This window comes from Lonchura striata, chromosome 9, assembly GCF_050655825.1.
Source record: "Lonchura striata isolate lonStrDom1 chromosome 9, ASM5065582v1, whole genome shotgun sequence".
NCBI classification, from domain to species: domain Eukaryota; kingdom Metazoa; phylum Chordata; class Aves; order Passeriformes; family Estrildidae; genus Lonchura; species Lonchura striata.
The window spans coordinates 31,405,258-31,426,968 of record NC_140711.1 but is presented as its reverse complement, the minus strand read 5'-3'; the positions used below and the strand labels follow the sequence as shown (position 1 = coordinate 31,426,968).

The window sequence follows — 21,711 nt, the reverse complement described above, 5'->3', positions numbered from 1 at the left end:
GGGACAGCCGCGGACAGCCTGGGGGGCGGCAGCTCCCAAGAGCTGTCCCGGGGCAGCGGGGCCGGGATCTGCTCGCGCAGCTACGGGAGAGCGCCCGAGGGGCTGCACCGGGGACGGACGCGGTGACAGGTCTCGCAGGTGTACCCCAGATGTGACCCAGCCGTGCCTCAGCCCTGCCCCAGATGTGCCCCAGATGTGCCCCGGATGTGCCCCAGATGTGCGAGGCGTTCCCGGAGGCTCCGCTTGGGCCCCGGTGGCGCCGGGTGCCCCCTGGCGGCGGGGCGGGAGCCGCTGCGGAGCCACGCCCCGGCGGGGCCGGGCCCGCCCCCCGCACTGAGTGACAGCCGGTGTGACCAATGGGCTATCGCGGGCCGCCGCCCGGCACGGTGCGGCGGCGGGCGGGACTTCCGGCGCGGCGGCGATCGCACGGAGCGCGCCATGGCGTCGGCCTAGGCCGCTCGGGGCCGCGGGCCGCAGGTGAGCGGGCGCGGTGCCCCGGGCCGCGGGTGAGCATCGGGGCGGTGCCCCGGGCCGCGGGTGAGCATCGGGGCGGTGCCCCGGGCCGCCGGTGAGCGGGGGCGGTGCCCCGGGCCGAGGGTGAGCGGGGGCGGTGCCCCGGGCCGCGGATGAGCACCGGGGCACCGCGCCTGAGCGCTCATAGGCCTGCTGCTCCATGGCGCAGTGCTTATTCGCCTCCACCTGTGGAGGGGCGAGGCGGGGCCCGGTTCCGCGGGCGCTCGAGGCCCAGCTGGGGCTAAGCCCGGCCGCAGCGGCCGCGGTGCCGGCGCTGCCGGCAGCCGCGGGAGGGAGGTGAGCGGAGCGGAGCGGAGCGGAGCGGAGGCTCTGGAGCGCTCGGCCCGGTGGAAGCGCGAGCCCGGTCGCGCGTTCCGTCTCTGCCGGGTGTGCGATTCCGTGTGTGATTCCCGAGGCTGAGCGGAGCTGCTGGCTGGGTTTGCACCATAAAGAGCATTGTGAAGTCTGACTGGCTGAAAGCCAGGCTCTTACTAAAAATGTTAAAATAAATTGAGAAGAATTGTTTCTGCGTCTTAACGGGTGTGAATGCCGATCTTACTTTGCTTGCGTCAGGGTCCAGTTTTGTGGTAGGGCTGAGATGGAGATTTGTGTCAGTAATGATATGATGGCATAATGCAATAATTCAGATATGGGGAGTTTAAAGGATGTGATTGAGAATGACTGTTTTTAGCTGTCTAGTTTTTGTTCATCCTCTGCTTAGGAAATTTTGGAAATGCAGCGCAATCTTCTAAAATACTTGGAATTTGTTACAAAGTTTCTGTATGTTCGTATGGGGTTTTTTTTGTGATTGCTGTAAGATTTACAATCACATTTGGCTTTAAAATATTAGAATTTAGATTTGTTTCATACTGATGTACAAGTTATTTTTTTTCAGAAGCGGGAGGGAAAAGCTGGTTTATTGATAGAGTTAAAATGTAAGCACAACCACACGAACATGGGATTGCTTTGTGTTGTAATATGCTCTGAAACACATTTTGAGTTGATTGAGATACAAATATCAGAAAATTTCATATTTAGGTGTAGTTTGTGAAGCCTGATCTGTGCATATTTGCCAAAAATTGTGAAAGTTCTTGTCTCTGTCTCGTGTTTTGTAAGGTCTTTGTGACCTCTGTCTTGTATGTGCTTAGTATCTTTACTCCAGGGTGTTTTGCTACTCATAGCTGTGCTGGTCCAGTACACCCCACATTTTCCCCTCCTCATTTCAGACCAATGACAGAGGGATGCAACACCTGAGGTACAGTTCAGTTTCTGCGTTCTAGCATGGAGAGTGGAAATAAATACTCAAAGTTATTTAAGGGCAACTTTGTCTGTACACACTGGTAAAATAAATCAGGTGTAAAAGTGTGGAAGCTTACTGCAGAGTCAGGTTTGACTTGTTTTGTTTGGTTTACAGTGTAGCCCTTTTCCACACACCTGCATTTCTGTGTGCTCTGAGCTGCCTCCCTCAGCTGAGAGGGGCATGCTTCCCAAAGAGCCTTGGAATTTCAGGAATTGTAAGGCTTTCTGACTTGCATTTGAGGCAGCAGATCCTGAGCACAGAAGAATTTGTGTGCGTGTAACTTTGAAGGGGAAGAGTGCACGCTATATGCATTTTGTTTGCAAGGACCACTTTAATTCTTGTGTTTTCTAACCTTGCTTAATACTCTTGTAGTGCTTTTTTCTGTGCTGGATTTACTGTGTTGGTTAAAGTACTCTGGTAGCTTCAAGTGTATTGTTGTTTTCTGCCGTAGTAAAAATGGCTGTATTTTTGAAACATTGGTTCTTTTATCATTCCAGTTTCACTGATGTCCTCTTTTTTAAGGCAGGCTGATGAGAGAAGGTGATAATCTTAATTTAGTAATAAAAATCCATTAATTTTGTAACTCACTACTATTTCTTTCCTGTGAGTGTAACTTAATTTCTGTGAACCAGTTGAAAATTTCACAAAGCATTATAGGTCTGATTCTGACCAAGTTGGAATCATGTTGTTAATTAACAACGTTAAGAGTTGTTAATGTCGTATCAGTTTTGGAGAACACAGTAACAAAACTTTCAGTACTACAGTTGAATGTATCGGTATCAGCTGTTTCCTCCAAATACCAACAATAAATTCTAATTATCTTCATGTTAGTTTAAATCAAGTCTATCTCTCTGGTATTTTCTTTAATTAATGTGAGAACCTCACATCATGGGACAATGCTTTTTGCTTGAAAAACTCATGAAGAATAGGTCAGAAGGACAGGAATTCTTACACTTTTCTTAATTCTGAAAAAGAAAGTAGTAGGGTTGGCTGTGATTTCTCAGTTCTATGTCAACAGTTTTCAGAATAAATATCTACAAATGAAAACAAATTCACATGAATCCATTTGTATAAGAAGACACAGTTTGGGGGTTTTTGACAAAAAATTGTTTCAACTAACATTTTGGATGACCTAAGCGAGTTTTTTGTGAAGTACTTTTAATTACTCCAGTAAAAGAAGGTACAGGAGATTCACATGTTCAGATAATTACATTAGGTGCATACTGTCCACTTTTGAACTTGTCTGTTAATTATTTTAATTCTTATAGCTATGTTGGTCCCAGAAATGGACCCACTGTTTTGTGTTGTGACTATTTTATGTCATTTCTTACTTTGAGGCTGGAAGAATCTCTAGAGAGATTGAGACGTGTTGACCATCCAATTCTCTTACATTCAGGAGTGAAAGTGGTTACATTTCCTGCTGAATGTAATGCTTCATTGTTGCTTGTTTTGTACTCATGAGTAAGAGGTATACTGGATCATGTGTATTTAAATTCTGAATGTTGGGGTTTTGAACTTGATCCCGTTCAGGTGTGAGATTTTATAAAGGGAATAAGATACTTCTGTGCCTTCTGTGTTCTTAAGGGGTTGCTTGCCCACAGTCATGTTGTAGCGAAGCCTGAGGGAAATCTGAAGTTCCTTCAAGTTGATATCACATTGCTTTTGCAAGTGTATTTTTGGAATCAGTACTTTTAGTGGAACTATTCAAGGTACATCAGGAGTTTTGCTGATTGGGATTTGTGCTAGAAGAAGGGAAGTTTAAAATGAAGTGTCTAAGGATGACTAATGTAATGTGATTGATCTTCCCTTTGTACCCCTTGCATTGCTTTGTGGTGCCTAAAGCCTTTTGAAGGCTTGCTATTGCAGTTTTTGTAGTTTGTATGTGCTGTCACTCCATGGAAGGACATGCTTCTGGCAAAAGGAACTTCTAAAATAATCATGTAACTTCTAGAATCATCATATAACTTTAAGATTACTTGTTTCTCAAAGGTATACATTAAATAACATTTTGCATACTTCCTTAGCAGAAAAGTTTTGAGTGACCAAGAGTCCTGTAAAATGACACAGGAAAGTATTTGTTTTGTGCTTTGACTCTGATTCTTTTCTTGCAGGTATTGAATAAAATATGCTGTTGTCAATAGGAATGCTGATGTTGTCTGCCACTCAGATATACACTATTGTGACTGTGCAGTTGTTTGCCTTCCTGAATCTTTTACCTGTGGAGGCAGATATTTTAGCAGTAAGTATAATAATATTTTTCTACATGGGTGAAATATCTATGAAATTGAATAATCTATTCAGCTATTCTATTAATGAATCAGTTAATACAATGAATACTATAGCAGATTGCTTGGAACAGAACTGCCTTAACAGTTTACTTCAAGAAACAATTTACATTTCAAAATGAGCTTACAGGTGATAAGTACTCAGATACTATGGCAGTGAAAGCACCTAATTCCCTTAGTCATATACAAAGCTCCCGATGTCCTGGAGCATGTTATAACCCTGTTAATTCCATTCTTTAGTTTAGACAGCAGTTTGATTTTTGGTGATGGGTGCCATTTTGTAGGGCTACTGGATTTAAAAAATCTTCTATGGCTAGTATAATTAATTTGTGTGGACTGGAGGCCTTGTCAGTAAGAGATTTTGTGTATCTTATACATAGGTGCAATTTCTAAATAGCTGAAAATATCTGCTGTCATAAAGGAAAATAATAAACACTATAATAAACATAGATCAGTGGTAAAAGCTGTTGCTGTGCTGTTTATTACCACTTTGATATATTGTGGCATTTTAAGGAGGAAATTATAAATGTCTTTAGAGGATCGAGCTTAAGCTACTGAAATAATTAAACCTAATTACTGTAGCCTCTTGCTTGTTCCAGTGATATGCAGAAGAGTTAATAATGTCATATCAGTTTTGGAGAATAGAGTGACAAACTCTTGGAGACAAATTTTAAAATAATACTTTGAAGTTTGTGGTAAAGTAGGGTTGATGAATACTAAAGTACGGTATTTGGATTTTCAGATTGTTACTAGTCTATAAACACTTTTTGAAGAAAAAAAAATATAAAGAGACAATGCAGATAGATAATTGCCTTATTATGACACTGACATCACTATTTTATTGTGAAATTTTAAACTTTTTACTATAAACACAATTTCTCTTTTCTCTGTCGCCAGGCCTGAGCTTCCTCTTTCCATAAAAATCGAACTCGTTCTTGCTTCTTTCTCTCTTAGAAAAGTTACTTAAAACAAACAACCCACCCCAATCTCAAAAAATAAAAATTGGGCACTTTGGAAATTTAGTTTGATTTTTTTTTTTTCTATTTAAACTTTGTGTGTAGCATTCTAAAGCAATACTGCATAAAAATGAAGCATTTTTTATTCTTGGATATTTGGAAATTGCAGATTTATTCTGATAGTATCTTGAAGTAAGAAATTAAGAGATGAACTAGATACTAAACTGCTATACAGAGGAGCCAATTTAATGCTTAAAAGATGCTCAGAAGAGGGAATGCTTGCATTGTGTCACATGGAATTGCTGGTGTACACATGACTTACAGTCTTGAGAGATTTCACAATTTAATGATTAACCATTTGCTAGCAAAACTCTGGCCACGGTTTTGGGTTCCTACCAAGGAAAGAAGTTCTTCTTTCCCCTTTAAATTTAGGAGTGGTTTTATGTTTCTGTGTTCTCATATAGTTGCAGCCTGAAAGGATAATGTCTGTGTAAAGTGCAGTTATATGCATGTGAGAAAGAATTGGTTATTTTTTTAAAAAGGGATAAAAAGAAATCAACTTGTGTCAAGCTTCTGGCTTAAGCTGGGGCTTGTCAAATGATTCGAGGGCAAACTGACAGTAGCCCGAGCTCAGGACGTTGTGGAGAAGGTGGATGGAAAGTGGTGCACTGGTGGTGCTCTCTGTGGTAGAAGGTCAGGAGGAAAGATTGTGTGGCGCACATAGGTTACACAGAATAAAGAGGCTTCCTTGAAATTTGGTTCCATTCCTACCTCTTTCCCCTCAACATCTGTGGGAAGAAAGCTCTCTCTAAACATTGCTCTTTTGGAAGATTTCCTATAAATCATGGCAGTGTTTTTCTCTGAACTGTAGTTTGAGCTCCCCTGTCCAAGCCTGGCTGGTAGGAAACCTCTCTCTGAAGCAAACACAATCCTTCCTTGGCTGCTCTGTGTGACAGTTGGATGATATGATGAATAGACAAATATTTTTGACTCACTAAACTGTTTAATAAAACAACCGATGCATGTTCAAGTCTGTTAACTATGGAGTTCACAACTTTTGCAGGAAACTTTTTTTTAAATAAAAAAATATGCCATATATACACAGCACTTTTTTCTGTTTGAATTCTGTGTTGGTCAGTCATGTTATATTGCCAGAGAAGATGAACAAAGAGAGGGGAAATAAAGCTTGCACATATTTAGGGTCTTTTACAGTATTCCTCTGTCTTAGAATTAAAGTTCATAGTTATTATAAAACAAAATGTAGAGATACTTTTCAGCTACTAATCTGAATGTATAATAGGGAATTGGGAAGGGATTGCATATGGAGGCTATTCTTTGTCTACAGGAAAACAACTCTTAAAAGTGTTCTTTCCCTGTACACAAATGAATTCTGGACAAAACACCCACCACTATCATCCAAAGAAAACTCCACATCCAAATGTCCCAGCTCTTCAGATTTTTGCTTGCTTGGTTTGTTTGTAGCTTCTGTTGTGCACATATGATAGTATTTGAATTTTAGTAGAAAGAAATTTTACCATATAAACAGTTCAACAAAATATCTTACTTTCTTGTTTTGACAGCTAGATAAGAAAAGAATGATGTTAACATGTGAGTAGAAGGCAGGTGGAATAAGCAGTTTTATGATTTCATTGACATGGTCACAAGATATCCTATGTCTGATAAATATTTTATTCCAAAAAATACACAGTGATGTTTGGTTTTGTTTATACTTGTTAACTACTTCTGTCTTGTTGTAAACCTAATTTATTTAAAATATATTTATTTTAGTATAACCTTGAAAATGGAACCCGGACATTTGATGATCTACCTGCAAGATTTGGCTACAGACTGCCAGCAGAAGGCTTGAAGGTGAAAAAATTTATTTTCTTCCAGCGTCTGGTATGGAGCTGTGTTTTGGATTTGTGCTGAACACAGGGTTGATTATACAGAGGTGATTTTGTTATGGCTGGGCATAGCCAAGGCCTTTTTGCTTCCTCCTACTGCTGCGCTGGTGAGGAAGTTGGGGGTGCATGGCAGGCTGGGAGAAGACACAGCCAGGACAGAGGAGCCAAAATGATCAAAGGGGTATTCCAGACCGTATGACCTCGTGCTCAGTATGTGAAATGGGGGGAAGGAAGAGAAAGGACTTTTGAGTGTGGTGTTTGTCTTCCCAAGCCACTGTTGTATGTGATGGGGCCCTGCAACACCTGTCTGCCTGTGGAGGAAGTGAATTCATTCTTATTTTCCTTGGCTTGTGTGTGGCTTTTGCTTTTCTTATTACCCTGTCTCTATCTCAGCCAAGTTCTTTAACTTCTACCCTTCCAACTCCCTCCCTGATCCTGCGGGTGGGGAGTGAGTGAGCGGCTGGGTGGGGTAACACCCCCACAATCCTTTTTGGCACTCAGTGTGAGGCATAGAGGGTTTGAGATAATGACAGATTTGATTGGGAAGTGTGGATTGAATTTGAATGTTGAATATATTTAAAGAGACCTGTATCTGCTTGAGCATTTCTTCTGTAAGCTAAAAAAGATAAAAATTACAGGAATGTAGTGCCAAGGAAAAATATAGACAGAAATTATTAATCGACTGCTCAAACAGAACAAATGTGCAAAGGATTAGATGTTTCCTGTGAAAAGGCTGATTCTTCTCCTAAGAAGAGACTTTTGGTAGTCTTTGCTGGAATTTTTATCAAATAAATTAAAAATAGGTAAATAATGGAAATCTAAGACATTTGCATCCTGCGTTTTGATGGCAATACTGATACATGATGTCAGTTACCTTGCACTGGAATCAGCAGAATACAGTGCTGATACAGTTTTTTGAAAAACTTATTTGGAAGATTCATGGTCTCCCTACAGTCCTACATTGGAAAACCCTTTCACTCTGTGAGGGGTGGCACGGCAAGAGAGACTATTTCCTTGGGTGTAGCCCAGGTTACTTACGCTGTGGAAAGGAACTGTAGGTCACTTTTTTGGGAAGTTGTAACTGCTGTCTGTTTGCTACACTTGTTGCATTGCTCAAGCAGCGGAAGGGAGAAGCTCAGGGGCTGCAGCTCTGCTGTGGTGACTGTGTGCTGTGCCCAGCGCTGGGGCCCAGGGCAGGGATTGTGATTGATCTGTGCCCTCTCCTTACATGCTTTCATTTCAATTGCATTCCACACCCTCTGGCAGGTGAGAAGGTCTGTTCCCCCCCCTCCTCCCCCCCGTTCTCCCAGTGCCCCTTAAGGCGTGGGTTACACTCGTGCTATTTTATTTTACCCTGTATCAGTAAGTGGGGAAAATGCAGATACATATACACATTTTTGTTACTAATATGTTAGAGTGTCTTCTTGAAATAGTATCATGTTGGGGTAGGGATGCTCGGCCGTGACCTGGAAACTCGTCATAATAATATCAAGAGAAGGCACTAAGAAGTGCTGATCTATTGAATTAGCAGAAAATGTGCATGTGGCTTTTAATTTTTTTTAAATGTTATTAATCCTGTTTTCACCGATATGGAAAAACGTGTAAGTATTTTACCATATGGAATTGTAAAAGTCACCTAGTATTAGAGAAGACAGAAGTAAGATGTAAAGGTTTGCAAATGTTAGTGGAACTGGAATGGGAAAAACTGTTGAATTCATGCAAAATGATTAATATGCAGAAACTGTCCAAGGTGGATATGGCCATGGGAGTACAAGTTAGGCTTTATCATTATTTTGTGCTGGATTAGAAATTCTGAAGACTTGATGTCTTGTGAAATACAGCAGAAAGAATGTTTTGTACAGCAGGATTTACTACTACTTTTCGTGTCTTTAGTATGGTCAGTACAATGACTTGGAACACAGGAAGATCTGTAGGTGAACTGAGTGAAATTAACAGAAGAGATTAAGTTGAAACTAAAATGGGAAGGAACTGTGAGAGGTTAAATAAGTGCATCTTGCTTAGACAGCAATGATAAGGCACATTCTGCTCTTTTCTGGCTTCTGCTGAGGTAGTAGCTGTCCAGACATTCTGGTGACAGTAGTAACTGTTGTGAAGGTTTTTCTTCATAACTTTTATCTCTGTAATATAAGATATGGGAGGTAGAAACTAAATTATTTAAAAATAAATTTCCTATGGTGATGTTAATGCTGTGAACTGGTGTCATAGTCCTGTTGCTTAGAAAAGTACTTAAAAGCCAGGTGAATATCCAGTTCAGTTCTAGTCTTCACATTCTCTGAGGTAGTTTGTTGCTGATCTTATGCGTTTTGGTGTGCTGTGCTGTGTTCAGCATCAAGGGGCAGGCTCCCTCTCTGTGGCTGCCTGATCTGAGGTGCTCTGCAGTGACAGGAACCGTTTGTTTCCTTTAGAGTCATGTTTGTACAAGTCAGTGTCAATAAGTTTGTTCATTTTTGATAAAATGTATTTTCTCTTCCACTCTGGGAATTGAAGCACTTGTCCATGAGAAAGGAGGTTGTGTCTGGCCATCCAGGCAGTTTAGGGCTTGTGGGAATTTCAGGCTTCCTTACTTTTTTTTTTGCTGTGGAAGTGGCTACATGGACTCAGTCACGTGGCAGTGGTTTGTCTCCTGTCCCCTTTGAACAGTGTATGAAGGTTTATGACTGAGATGTGTATGCTTTTACAGCTTAGAATTCTTATACAAAAATTTAGGCAGACCACCTTCCAAATTCTGGTGAAGGGGAGTTTGTATCATATACATCCCCTGGAGACTGTGAATAGCCCATGGGGGCAGGGACTGGTTTTTGTGTTTCTTCTGTCTGTAAGCCTGTATGGCCCCAAAAACTGGCTCTGCAGCATTGTTAATGTTGCTGTGTTGAGAGTAACCCCCATGCAAAACAAAACAAAACAAAAAAAAAAAAGCTGGTGATAAGGTGAAAGGGTGGATCGCTCTTTAATTCCATGTTGCCCTTTTAATCCCAAAGGGTAATAAAGTACTGCAAGAATTCCTGTAACTCAGGAATTTCTCTGCAATTCCCCTCAACAGGCTTAATTTCCATGCCCAGTGGGTGTTATCATGGGGAGAAGGTGTGTTAAAGCTGCATAGTTGTTTACTGACTATATTGGAAATCAGAGGGTGATTAAGTGACCCAAGTAGTGAGCCAATTTAATACACCAGAAATAGATATAAGGAGCTTTGATTCTGACCTTTTTAACTGTTAGACAGCTCTTTGTCTTAATTAAGATAGATGTCATCACACCTGTAGAAATGGAGTTTTTGAAATTAATATGATACTAAAACTTTTTCTTTATATTAAGATTTTAATTATGTTTTAAAAATGCTGTGGTATTTGTTACAATAGGATGAAAATTGTGTACTCTTTCAGAGGTTGTGATTAAGATTTATTAGTATGCAAGTTATAAAAAACTGTTAGATTCTATAGTAAGTGGCTACAGACTGCTGGCAGAAGGCCACCATCTCAGCCACCTAAAAACAACTCAAAGACTGCTTCAAAGTTGATATTGCCAGAGTTTCCTATTTTTTGAAGCTTTCAGCTGTAGCTTATTGAGTGATCTTTACTTACCATAGCAAACCAGCAGTTTTGTTTGCTAGGTCAGTACAGGGGTCATATAGATGGAACTTTGCTTGTGTTCTCTTATTAATTACTGAGCGCTGAGTTTGTGTTGGTGTTTCTTAGGCTGTTGTATTTCTGGTTTCCTGATTAGTCTCCATATGTCCTACAATAATGGTTAATATTATATTATTATTAATAATAATATTAATGTAGTATATACAGTCTTTTTTTTTCTTGGATTACACTGCAGAGTGAGTATGATGGAATTAGAAAAACTGTAGTTTCTTCTTAACTTTCTAATTCTTTACAGACATAAAAATTCTGATGAATCAAAATATGTAGTCAGGGAAGTAGCAGAAATCTTACTATGATATAGGACTGAGCTGATAATAAGAATTTTTTCAGGTATGAAAATGTGCAGTTTTCTTTCCATATACTTGACTACTGACCCTTTTGTTAAAGCGAAATGAAACTTCTTTTTTTGCTCTTGTTTTCTAGGGATTTCTAATAAATTCAAAACCAGAGAATGCATGTGAGCCTATAGCCCCGCCTCCACTGAGAGACAACTCCTCTGGTGCTTTTATTGTGTTAATCCGAAGGCTGGAGTGCAACTTTGATGTCAAGGTAAGATTTGATTTCCTCCTGCCCTCTGTTTCAAAGAGTTTATTGGTGCTTTGGAAAACTTTCTGTAGCTAACACTGGAATATATACAGATATGAAGTGGAAGGAGAATTTTATTGTCTCCAGACAGATAAACCAGAACTCATCAAGTCCAACCAATGACTAACCACCATTATGCCAGCTACACCAGAGCACTGAATACCATGCCCAGTCTTTTGTTAAACAGGGATGGGGAGACTACCACCTCCAATGTTTTATCACTCTTTCTGTGAATAAATTCTTCCTGATGTCCAACCTGAACTTTCCTGGTCCAGCTTAAGACTATGTCCCCTTGTCTTACTGATGGTTGCCTGGGACAAGAGCCCTACCCCCACCTGGCTGAACCCTCCTGTCGGAGTTGTAGAGAGTGAGAAGGTCACCTGTGAACCTCCTTTTCTTCTGAGCCCTCAAACTCACTCAGCCACTCCTTGTACTTTATACCCTTCCCCAGCTCTATTCTCTTCTCTGGACATGGTCCAGCCACTTTATTTTTAAGATTCCTTCCAACCCTTAATGTTCTATGATTTTAAAAATGCAAAATTAGAGTGATTTGTGTTTGACTGTGATTTTAATGAAAATTAACCTGTTACAACGAGCCAGCCAAGGATATCTTAAGGAAAACAGGGCTCTTCAGTTTGTTGTTAAGTTTCGTGAACTAAAAGGAAATTCAGCTGTATTTGCTTTTGCTGCTTTTGTGGTAAGTTCAGTTATGTGGTGATTGAACCATATAAATTCCACCTGCAGAGGCAGGTTCACTGCATGTAATCTGCCTTCACGTCAGACTTGGGAATGGCACATAGTCTGTCCTGGGAATCCCGCCACCGTGTGTGCATATGGCTCAGTGGGAAAAGAAAGGGGGCAAATGAGTACTGGCCTTTTTTTTTCATGTCTGTTTTGTCTGTCTAATTGTTGTCCATACACTGATGGGACAGTATTGCTTCTGAAGAGATGGTTAAAGGAATGAGTCTGAATTTGGGAGATTCCTAAATTGCTGTTGAGGGATTTCCATAGTTAGTCCTTTAAGGATTATGTTGCATTAGCTCTGTATGTAAGAATTTTTGGTTTTGTATTTCTTAAAATACTAATAGAAAAGGGGGTTCTCACTCATTTCTTGTTAGACAAAGAGCAAAGTAGCAAGTGGATCAGCATGTCCAAGGTGAGCAGAGGTATCTGCATACCCTGCGCCCAGTGAATCCACATCTTTAGTATGTTAATACCCTGCAATATCACATTATATAATTGCATGTGCAGGACAACATTTTGTCTTAAAGTTTCTGCCAGAAAGTGGCATGTGTGCTGAGATGTCAGCTGAATTACCCATTAGCTGCTTGACTGACAGAATGCATATTTTAACAAAAATTAAATGTCCTCTCTCTACTTCTGTTTTATGTTGAAAATTGCAAGTGTTACAAGTGCTGGTACATAGCTATTTCTTGATTTGTTTATGCATGCACTATGGATATTTTCTGTGGTGATGCAATATTCCCAATCATGCATGTATGTTAACATTTCTAAGTGGATTTTTTTTTAATGTTGGGATTTCTCAGGGTGTCTACATTCTGCATCTTCCAATATCATTGTTCTGCTGTTTGAAATAGTCATTAGCAATATGGGAAGAGAATTGGTGTTGTTGGGATAAAACCCCGAAGTTTCTCAAGATGCATCTTGTATGGTGATTTTTATCCTGTGATGGATGCAGTAAAAACAATATCCAAGATGAACAGTTGCAACTTAGCTATATTTATGTTGGTAGTAGTTGCTGCAGTGAATGCCATTTACATGGACCTTGGGTTTTCCTTGTATTGATGAAAAGGTGAGTCTATATTAGAAATGTAACTGGTACACAGGTTAAGTTTTCGTACCTATAGTTATAATTTTGCAATTTTCCATGAGAAAACTTCTTATACCTGGGCTTTCAGGTGAGATACTCTGCATCTCTAAAACACAGAAAAGATAATACTCATCTGACTTGATGAACTCTCAAGTGGTAATATTTAGATTACCAAAGTGAGTTGGTGCCTTTATTTTCAGTTGCAATCAAATATTTTTAACTACCTGTAGAAAGTTAATTCTATTTGTGATATATATAGTCTGTCTGCAGACAATATTAAAATGGCTTTCTATAAAAAAAAAAAACCTTAACTACACGAGTGTAAGAATAATCACATGATTTTGCTTTGAAAGGTGACACATGGTTTGTAAGTGCAAATTATGTCTGTATTAATAACTTTGTGGGAGTGCACCTTATCTAAAAAGCACAGGCAGACTACTGTATCTGGAAGTAATAGTCTTTCCAGTAAGCATTTTATGTGGCTTACAGGTCTTAAATGCCCAGAGAGCTGGATACAAGGCAGCTATAGTTCACAATGTCGATTCTGATGACCTCATAAGCATGGGATCCAACGACAGTAAGTACAGGTATCACTTCTTCTCTCCTGTTTGAATATCATTTCACCCACTGGAAACAGCAGCACCACCAAAAACACCAGAAAAACCTCAATAAAAAAACCACCACTACAAAAAAACCAAAACCAAACTAAACAGAAAACCCAGATAAATCCTCCTGCTTTTAAGATTTAATAACAGGAGATTTTTGCATAAGAACAAATACATTGACTTGTGCCTTCTCTGAATTTTTCTTTTGGTTTTCCTTCAAATTTCAGTTCAAGTGTTCTGGGCTAGATTTGTATTACTGTTGTGGAAAATAGCTGATGTATTGTTAGCTAAGTGGAAATATAGGAAAAGTAGAATACACACATTTGGAAGGAAATCAAACTTTATAATATAACATTTTAGCATCTAGAATTATAGAACCATTTAGGTTAGAAAAGACTTCAGATCATGAAGTAAATCTGTGATAGTCATTGCAGTTTGTTGTTGCACTATTGGGTGCATCTTCCTGTTCCTCTGGACAAATGGATTCTAGCATATCACATGCACTAATTTTCAGTTGGAAAGAGTATTTAGAGACCAGTGCACCATTTACTATTTGTTTCTTGTGTTAGCTGTTCCAATTTTAACCTTCATGAAGTGGATATGTTCAGAACATCTTGAAATCTAGTCAGAATATTGGGCTTGTTCTGTGGTATGTGCTTTGTGTTTCTAGTGCTGTTACTTCTTTCTTTATGCTATTTCTTTATTTTGTTCAGTTTTCAATCTGTTCAATATAGAACAAAAAAATAAATAAGAGGAAAATAAATTATTTTCCAGTGGAAATGCCATTGAGTAAACTTTGACAAACTACATAGGAGCTGAGTAGCCTGGGCAGGTACATGAAAGTGGGTTTAATGAATTCTCAACCCATGTGAATCTTATTTTCAGGTTTCACTGAGTAGCCAAAACATAGAACAAGTCCACAACAAACACAGACCTCATAGAGTGAGCTGACGTTCAGCCACATGTGCTTTTGCCTTGGGGAACCTGACTGCTTTGAGATGGACTAAACTCAGGTTACTTTGAGTCTTTAATGTGAAGTATTAGGCAGAAAATCAATATGAAGTGAAGCTGAGGAGAAGGTTCTCTAGAATATGTGATTTATCTTTCGATAAGATAGATAAGTTCGATAAGTTTTCATTTATTATTGCCTTCATTGGTAGACAGAGAAGACAACAGTTCATGCAGTTTCTTGAGACTGAAATAAAGGTGTGGGACTTCTTAATTTTCTTCTTTCTTCTTTTTGACCTTATCTAGCCACAGTTGTTTCCAGTATGTTTATTTATGTTTGGGGTGAAAAGGAGGGAAGACAGATTAATTAAAACTTATAGAACCAGTTTGCAATATCATGTAAGTTGCCAGAAATTCTGGAAATTAATGGAGCTATATGACTTGCTTGAATCTCTGAGTGAAGAATGGTGTTCTAGTTAAAATTATGATCCCGTTTCATCAACTTATTTTGGTTTTAGGCTCCCTTTATTCCATTAGGAATTTTGATTTTTCTACCTGCAATAAATTCTCTAGAAATTGAGCAGGAAAAATAATAGTACTTACATGAAGTAAAGCTGTAACATGCATGTGTGTTGGTCGATGTCACTGTGTTAAAATGTCTTCCTGTTGTGATAGTCTCATAATGTTCAGGTCTTGTATCTTCAGTACCCATAGATTGTCCATGTAATAATAGTTTTGTTTTCCTACTTTTTTTTTATACAGTTGAGGTTTTAAAGAAGATTGACATTCCTTCTGTCTTTATTGGTGAGACATCTGCTAATTCTCTTAAAGAGGAGTTTACTTACGAAAAAGGGTAGGTTAACTCACATGCAGCTGTATTACTCCTTGCATTAGATCATTTTCTCTTTTGAATATTTATGGCTTTAAAGTAGGATGCTATGATGAAAGAGGTTATAGGTGTTTCAGGTGAAGTCTTGTGCCTGAGAGCAACCTGTAATGCTTTAGTAAATAAGAATAATTTCACTGTATCTTTTGATAGTCATGTTATATTTTTTCCTTCTGCTGTCAAAGCAGCTATGAGGTGGTTTTCCTGGTTTCTCTAGGTTTGATTGAGGTCAGTAAGTAGTTTTAGCTCAAAAAAATGTTCTAAGGAACAGTGTTTTATAATTTTGATTATCTTTACATTGTGTGGGTATGGACTGAATTTTCTATGTTGTTGTGCATGGGTAGGGTTCCTGTAAGTATGTCTTGTGGGACAATTTTTGTTGTATTTTTTAAAATTCTATTTATTCCTCAACTTGTTCATTAAGTTCTTATTAATTTAGAAGCTGTTATCTCTTCCTCCTCACAGTGGCCACATTGTGTTAATTCCAGAGTTCAGTCTTCCTTTGGAGTACTACTTAATCCCTTTCCTAATAATAGTAGGGATCTGTCTAATTCTCATCGTCATATTTATGGTAAGTTTCTTCTTTTTAATATGTTTTTCTTTCAAATCATCAGGGAACTGTCACACACAAGTTAAGGGAAAGTGTACAGTAAAGGAAGAGTGAAGCTGTCTGTACTGCACATATCTGTACCATGCTTATATGTAATCATTTAGTTTATCAATAAAACAAACAGGTGCGGGATTTTGTCAAAGGGATATCAGGAGCCTTTTGGATGTTCTCCCTAGCGTGTAACTGCTTGTATGAATTGTCCTCACTGCCACTCTTTAACACCACAAGTGCCTGTTTTTTGGCCCCACAGAGTGACCTGTCCTTACACTCTTGTACACCGAGAGCATATTCTGCCTTACCAAAGTTAATAATCATTAGTCCCATTGCTCCAGGGTGCAGAGCTCACTGTTTTGTACTGCACTTAGGTGTAGCTATGAGTGTGTGAGCATGGAGCATCACAGCACAGAGCACTGATCTCAGCACATGCATTGCTTCTAGGGCTTCTCAGCTGGGACATCTCTCCTTGAAATGACAACTTAGCATAGCTACATATTTTGGGATGCTCAGCATCCCATTTTTTTTGTAATGTGTGCCAAATTTTTTATTTTGCCTTCTAATGAAAAGCAAATAATGCATCAACTGTTGTATAAACACTTACTTAAAATATTTTTCTACATTAGTATTTTTTACACTGCAAGTTACGTATTTCATTGACAATCTTGGGTATGTTTGGCACAGTTGCAGTTGCAGCAGCTCTCTGAAAACAAAACAGAATGATCACCTGAAGATCAATTTTTTTTAGCAAAATTTTCGCTACTGTCTTTTACAGTGTCCTCCTGAACAAAGCCACCCTGTGAAAGCTAATTGTGTACACAGGCCAGTGGGTGAACTGTGCTCAGGGAGTTGCAGGGAAGAGGTAACACCTGGCTGGTGCCTGGGCTGCAGTGGTGCTCATTAGGGTTTGGCTTTACGGCCAGTTCTCTGTGGTTGTTGCTATCAGCAACCCGGACAGAGGAGTTGAATACACACTGAGTAAATTTGCCAGGGATACTAAACTAGGAGGTACTGATTCCGTGCATATAGAGAGGTCTTCACAGAGACAGCTCAACAGACTAGAACACTGGACAATTAATTGGTGCGGTGAAATTGATCCCAGGGAGGTTCCAGGTTGGATTTGGTCCTCACTCTTTCCTGATTCTGTTCCTGCTTCTTAGAGACAATCTTGTTTTTAACTAGGAGATTTACATGAGACTCTGATTGTCACTAAGGATCTGGATTACAGCAGAAAAACTGTGGTTTGTGCACACTGTTTATTGTTTAGCTGTGGTGAAAGGGCCTGAATGAACAGTTTAGATTCAAATATGCTTTGTTCATTTCTTTGCTTGTTGTCATATTTGAAAAAATGTCATATTGCAGGTGCTAGATCTAGAAATTGAGCAGAAATAGCATTCAGAACTACTAAGAAAATGGAAACAGACTATTTGTTATACTTACTTGGAGAGCTTCATATTAGTAGATATTTAGGTTTTTTTTTTTTTACTGAGTTATCTTGGTATGGCCTAGTATAACATGTAACAATGACTCAAAGTAAACCCTTTACTCCTTAAACGACTCTTTTAGTTAATATGGAAACATTCCTGAGGAATGTGGGAATAATCCACTGAAAGAGCTGTAATAATCTAAATCTCTAAGGAATACTGTTCAAACTTACTGAACTGTGTTTTGCTCTGCAGTATGCTTCCTGCTTTTCACAGGCCTCAGTAGAGGATTGCAGCAATGGCCATTATTTTATATAGGATACATACCTTTTTGTTTCTCTTTCCTCTCAAAAAAACCCTTGTGTATTCTCAGTTCCAAGTGCCATGTTCATGGAGAACATCCTTTAGGCTTGTTTGGCTTCATCCTTGTGTTCAGGCAGGGGAAGAAGTTATTCTCTGTTAGCTGGGGTTCCCTTTTGACCAACTTACTGCAAAGCTTCATAAATCAAAACTTTTATTGTTCTTTTATTGGTATAACTTACTGTTCATGTTATCTTGTCTGTTTCCAGATAACAAAGTTTGTTCAGGACAGACACAGAGCAAGAAGGAATCGGCTTAGGAAGGATCAGCTTAAGAAACTTCCTGTACATAAGTTTAAGAAAGGCAAGTGGATCATTCTTTGTCTAACTCACTGGACCATATTGTTTTTAAGTCCAAAAACCTTGTAAATCAAAGGAGTATTAAGTTTCAGAGATAATTTTGAGTACCTTGAAATAGATAAAGAGTTTTGAGTGAAAGCATACAAAACGTTTGGCTTGACCCTGTTCTCACTGAAATAGAGGAGTTCTAACACTCCTTTAATGGGAGCAGAATAGACTGTGGCTGAGCATTAAAACATTGCTTAAAAAAAAATCAGTGCAGAAATTGCATGAAAGTTCCCAACCCTGTGTGCGTGTCAGGAGGATCTGCTGCAAGTCCTTTAAAGTCAAACTAATTCTCAATTGCTCGCTGTAGGAGATGAATATGATGTGTGTGCCATCTGTCTGGATGAATATGAGGATGGAGACAAGCTCAGGATCCTTCCGTGCTCTCATGGTAAGCAACTGTGTTTTAGGTTTGAATTTAGATTAAAACAGCTTTCCAAAACACTGTCCAAAACCTACAGTTCATATGTTTAGTAAATGATTTATAAAATTCCATTTGCTAATATGCAAGAATGAATGTATAAAGTGGGAGAAGTGAAAGCTTGCTTTCTCATTTTAAAAGCTAAAAAGCTAACATTCCCACCTTGTATTTTCCTTGGATATACACACGAAAGAAAATCAGAGCTTGATGCTGTCCCCTGAATACCCATATTTATTGTAATACTTTTACATTTAAATAAATAGGCCTTCACTTTCCTCAAGACAAATAAACCACAGAACTTAATTGAGCTCTTGGTGGCTTAGAGGTGCAGCTGAAGGGATGAATCTGTCCTGGAGTCTGCAGCCATGCACTCCACTGCCTCACTGCACTTGGAAGTCAGTTAGTGAAATATTTTCCCTGTGACAGTCTTTCTCAAGTCCAGCCCACTACAGACGTGTTACAGATTTCTATACACTACCAACACAGCAGGTGGCAGGCTGAGCTTTTTAGAACCTCAGTCATAAAAATAATTTCAAACTAGGCTGACAAACAATGATTTCTCAGAAAGAACAAGTCCATGGCATCTCTCCAGCTGGGGGGCTGCAGAGGTAACTTAACTTGGAACACCATCAAGCCCCACCATCAATTTGTGTAGAGAACATGTTTCCAGTGTGCTTGACCAGGTACTAAACATGGCATTGCTGGCCCAGGGAAATACAAGCTCTTTGCCAAGTAGAAGTCTCTCACTACAAAGAGCTGAATTTTTAATACTATAAGTGAGACAAATACTTTTTTAAAACATGGCCAGTCTATTTGCAGTACCAATTGCAGATCTAATTTAAGATCCACAAATTCATGCGATAATGTCATGTAATAATGAGGTGCTTTGATACATGTTGGTGTGGAGGCGAGAGGTGATGTGAGGATTATGATGGTGGGCATGCCTGCTGCAAAGTGGATGGAATTGCTCAAAAAGCTTTAAGGTTTGTCATCAGACATGGCCTGTTGTACTACTGCTCTCATTCACTCAGTAGAAAACACAGGTATTCATTGCATATACCCACATGACTCAGATCCTGTGCCATCAGGTGTTTTGTACAGGCTATGTACCAACAAATTTGGCACTAAAATTCTCTGGGTTAGATTCTGAAATTCTCTTGTGTCACTGAACAGAAACGGTTTAGGAGGTTTTCCTGTCCTTTTCACGATTATAATTATGTCCTTGTATTTTGTTTTCTAACAGCATATCACTGCAAGTGTGTGGACCCGTGGCTGACAAAAACAAAAAAAACCTGTCCTGTGTGTAAGCAGAAAGTGGTCCCTTCCCAGGGGGACTCTGACTCGGAGACAGACAGCAGCCAGGAGGAGAACGAAGTGTCTGAGAACACTCCTCTGCTCAGGCCTTTGGCCTCGGTCAGCACGCAGTCCTTCGGGGCTCTGTCAGAGTCCCATTCCCATCAGAACATGACCGAGTCCTCGGAGTACGAGGAGGATGACAATGACAATGTTGATAGCAGTGATGCGGAAAATGGGATGAATGAAGAAAGTGTAGTTGTTCAGCTGCAGCCCAGTGAGGACAGGGAGTACAGAGTGGCAAACACTGTCTGAGACTACTTATGACCCATAGGTATATGAACAAAAGGGTTCTTAAGGCTATTTACAAACCTTTGCGTAGGGAATCTCTTTTAATCTGTAACCCATTTGGTTTCTTTAATAGGAGCAGCAGTTCATGTAGTAGTACTCTGGTTAAATCATTACAGGTAGATTTATTTTTGATTCAGGTATTCAGTTACACATTCTGTCTTCTCAAAACCAACAGTTAAACTGGACTTCACAATGCTAATGAATAATGTTAATAGTTTATATAAATTGAAATATCGCAGAGACTCTAAATGTCTCCTGTTGAAATGGGATTTCTCTGAAAGTACTTTTATTTCCATTTTGTAGCTACAACTGGGTCATCCTGAGAGCAATATTTATTAAATGTAGATATGTGTTACCCCTTAGGCCCAACAAGAACTGTATTTGCATGTTTGTATAGTTTTCCTAAAAACTGTCACCACTGCTGAAAGGAAAAAGTAGAACAGATCAATATTCTATGTGCTGGTATGTTAAAACAAAGCAGAAGAAATTCCACTTTTATCTCAACACAGTGATTCCAAATAATCCTTTGGAATTTGCCATGGTAACTGAGTTTAAGCAGTTCAATTGAGCAATTCCCAGGATGAGGAAACTTAGAACATATGTTTAGTTTTTGAGCAATTTACAAGGTCAGGTCCACCATAAGCACATTATTATCCCTCCTTGCTACTACTTTGTTGTCTGATTTCCAGGGAGGAGGTGGGAGTTGGGAGATAACCGAGATAGAGGTTTTGTTCCACATACAAAAAGAAGTTTAGGCTAAGTATTGTATTGATCCTTGGCTCATATACCTCTTACTAAGAGCATTTTATGCTGCATTAGTCTGCTAAACTGTATATAAAAAATTGTTCTTTTCAAATACCTAATTTGAAAACAAGTGCTTACACCAGTCTCACAGAACTCAGTACTTACCAGTGTATCACAAAAAAGGTAGATTCTATATAATACCTCTGTAACTATGTAGAAAGTAAAACCATGCATATACTCAAATGGAGATTTTTTTATATGGCCTTGACTAGGGAAAGCTTGAAAGAATGTTAATAAACATGTTTTCCACTTTAAACATCAGAAGGAGTTTATTGAACTTTTGCATCACTTGAGACCTTGAGTACTCCATTATTGAGGGTGAAATGCTTTTGAAGATGTGTAACATGGAACTGGTGGGAGCCCAAGTAGATGTTTCCTGCATCATACTGTGAACCATAGTACAAGGGGTTGCACTGACCAGTTCTATGTGCAGGGGTCTGAGTTATGCAGAAAACCTTCATTTTTGTTCACTTCTAGCTTGAGGAGGAGTTTGGACTGTCCAGAGTCTGTAGTTTGCCTGGAGGAGTGGAAGGAAGAGCAGGGTGCTCTGAACAATTCCTACCCAGCTGTCAGCACCTGCAGAACCACAGCCAGAACTCTGGAGAAGCCATGGCAGGTGAGGTGGTCCCAGA

The 21,711-nt window shown here is 39.5% G+C and overlaps 1 protein-coding gene across 8 annotated transcripts; it reads left to right on the top strand.

Moving 5' to 3' along the window:
- Positions 1 to 409: 409 nt before the first annotated feature.
- Positions 410 to 21,343, top strand: RNF13 (ring finger protein 13). 8 transcript variants are annotated; one of them, XM_021544936.4, is made up of 10 exons: positions 410 to 477; positions 3,925 to 4,052; positions 6,843 to 6,923; positions 11,047 to 11,172; positions 13,529 to 13,616; positions 15,355 to 15,445; positions 15,944 to 16,049; positions 18,076 to 18,169; positions 18,521 to 18,601; positions 19,875 to 21,343. In XM_021544936.4, exons 2-10 carry the CDS (start codon positions 3,939 to 3,941, stop codon positions 20,237 to 20,239), a joined length of 1,146 nt encoding a protein of 381 aa, XP_021400611.1. In that variant the 5' UTR covers positions 410 to 477; positions 3,925 to 3,938; the 3' UTR covers positions 20,240 to 21,343. The 8 variants fall into 8 exon arrangements, with proteins under 8 accessions (XP_021400611.1, XP_085444235.1, XP_085444239.1 ...); XM_085588109.1 differs by having other exon boundaries at positions 6,843 to 6,953; XM_085588113.1 differs by having other exon boundaries at positions 410 to 506.
- Positions 21,344 to 21,711: the final 368 nt, after the last annotated feature.